At 44.2% G+C, this 2146-nt stretch overlaps 1 protein-coding gene across 1 annotated transcript in view; it reads left to right on the top strand. All coding sequences in view use genetic code 11, as the record gives it.

The window, feature by feature from the left end:
- EGR_10709 (Puromycin-sensitive aminopeptidase) overlaps positions 1 to 1258 on the top strand; it is a gene marked incomplete at both ends in the record, with an annotated part of 4086 nt that extends 2828 nt beyond the window's left edge. The window contains 2 exons of the mRNA XM_024499958.1: positions 496 to 923; positions 1174 to 1258. Of these exons, the coding sequence (XP_024345629.1) occupies positions 496 to 923; positions 1174 to 1258 (513 nt within the window). The remainder of the gene's footprint in view (positions 1 to 495; positions 924 to 1173) is intronic.
- Positions 1259 to 2146: the final 888 nt, after the last annotated feature.

The following is a 2146-nucleotide window of genomic DNA, read 5'->3' as shown; positions in this document are numbered from 1 at the left end:
TTCTTGTGTAACGCTGGCCATACTCTTGCTAGTTTCATTGTGCTCCTCCTCCTTCGGACATGTTGTGTCCAATGGCTATATAGGTTACCCAAAGTGCTCCGGAGAAACCGTTTCTCATTCTTAATTTTCTTTCACCATTTGCTTGACTGGGCAATTTTGGTTAACGTCCAACTCCTCCAACTCTTGAATCAAGCTTGTTGAAGCTGACGCCTTTTTAGCCAATTGGTGGTTTGTCCGGAATTTTCTTTAACTGGAGTAGACACCTTCATTATATAACGCGCAGATTATGTGTCCAATCGTTGAATTCAGGATTGTCTATGAATCGAGTTGTTGTACCACCATTGTGTCAATTAAGTAATCGCTGAAGTTGGGATAAGGTATACCGGCAAGAGCCAGTGAACTGTTTAGCACACCAGAACAGTAGGAATTGCATGTCTTGCGTAAGTAAATTTACACTAGTGTCGTTTGCGCTTTGTTTTTTCTAATTCACTCTAGCCTGAAATCTCCCGCGACATTGTTCCAACACCGGAGGGTTGTGGTGAACCCCCTGATGGTCACAATTACGTCAAAGTTACCTTCGATCGCACCCTAGTCATGTCGACCTACATAGTCGCCATGGTACTGGGAGACTTTGAGTACCTCTCCGCTAAGATTCCAACCGACGACACTAGCAACGGTTGTTCCTCTTCCGCATTTGGAACAAAGGAATCACCGAAGAAGTTACCAGGGCAGTTGGAAATTCGGGTTTACACGCCACTGGGAAAGCGCAATTTCGGGCAGTATGCGTTGACGGTGGCAAGGAAATCGTTATTCTTTTATGCCGATCTCTTTGGATCACCCTACCCACTGCCGAAGCTGGATCTGGTCGCAATTCCGGACTTTGCTTGCGGTGCAATGGAGAATTGGGGTTTGGTGACTTACAGGTGAGTTGTTGAAAGGTTAATGTTGCCTCTCTCTTTCTGCTGCTTTTGAAGCATAATCCTGTCGATGAATTTGGCTAACCAGATGAAATTTGACCCCCGTTTCTGCCACCTTTTTGATCATGATGTCCTATTCAGTCCGTTGTGTGTTTTCTATTGTAGTGCCTTCTATAACCTGATAGTTTGCTCAGAATTGTTTGATGTTAAAGTGGTAACTTGCACCCCACGTACTGATTCACTGGGTGTATTTCAGGATTGATAGGTTCGCTTTTGGCTATAATGGTGTTTTCAAACTTCCCTTCAGTGCCGGAGCCACTGCCGAAGTGTTGCTTTTGTAACAGCAGACATGAGTATGCTAGTTTTTAAAACACCATGAACGTGTTTGTGCTGGTGAGCTCTAGAACGATGCCCCAAACATGGTAAATCATGCGAGGAGTTGGAAGGATGTTAAGAGGATCCTGAAAGCTATTAGACCGTTCACTTTTGCGTCATGCTGATCGTGTGAGAAGATTCTTTTAGGGACATCCATCTGAGGTCTTGACAGCCCCCCTCCATCTCTGGATATGGACTGTATCACTGCTGATTACACCTGGTGGGAAAGGAATTGGGAAGTGTGGCATGGTTTATAGTGAGTGAACATGATGTTCGTTGATGACGATACGCTGAGCATGAGGAACAAATCAGATTCAAAATGTACCTACTTTTCTTATTGTCACAGAAGAATCATTATTGGGTAATTTTTGAGTTACTTTTCTATTTCACCCACGAAGTAACTAGCAATGACACTTGAGGTGGCTGCTATCTCGGAGTCACTGTGGTTGGAGGTTCATGTAAGGTGAATGGGGCATACCCTTTCATTGTGTCTTCCAAAGTGGAGACGTGGAAGGGAGGCTGGCACAGCTTTCTTTCAGTCGGTGTGCAGAAGCTTATCATTGTGGAAATGTGGTCACTGAAGAGGTGTGCTCTGTCCTTGTCATCTTAACCTTGACCACACGAGATGCTTTGGGGACCGCATAATTGGTATTACGAGTTATAGTCAAGGTTGTTCATTGTTGAAGGTTGGATGGAGTTATTCTTTTCTGTAGGAAAATTACTTCAAAGCAATACTAGTCGTCAGAAATTGTAAGGAATGTGGAGTTTTTTTCCGGTAGAAGTAGTGCTTTGTGCGATCAGCCTGGGAGTTGGGCATCAGCAAACCTCCAAATGCTCGTGTAATGCTATCTGAA

This window comes from Echinococcus granulosus (genome assembly GCF_000524195.1).
Source record: "Echinococcus granulosus chromosome Unknown EG_S00256, whole genome shotgun sequence".
Taxonomy (NCBI): domain Eukaryota; kingdom Metazoa; phylum Platyhelminthes; class Cestoda; order Cyclophyllidea; family Taeniidae; genus Echinococcus; species Echinococcus granulosus.
This window is presented reverse-complemented; position numbering and strand designations above follow the sequence as displayed.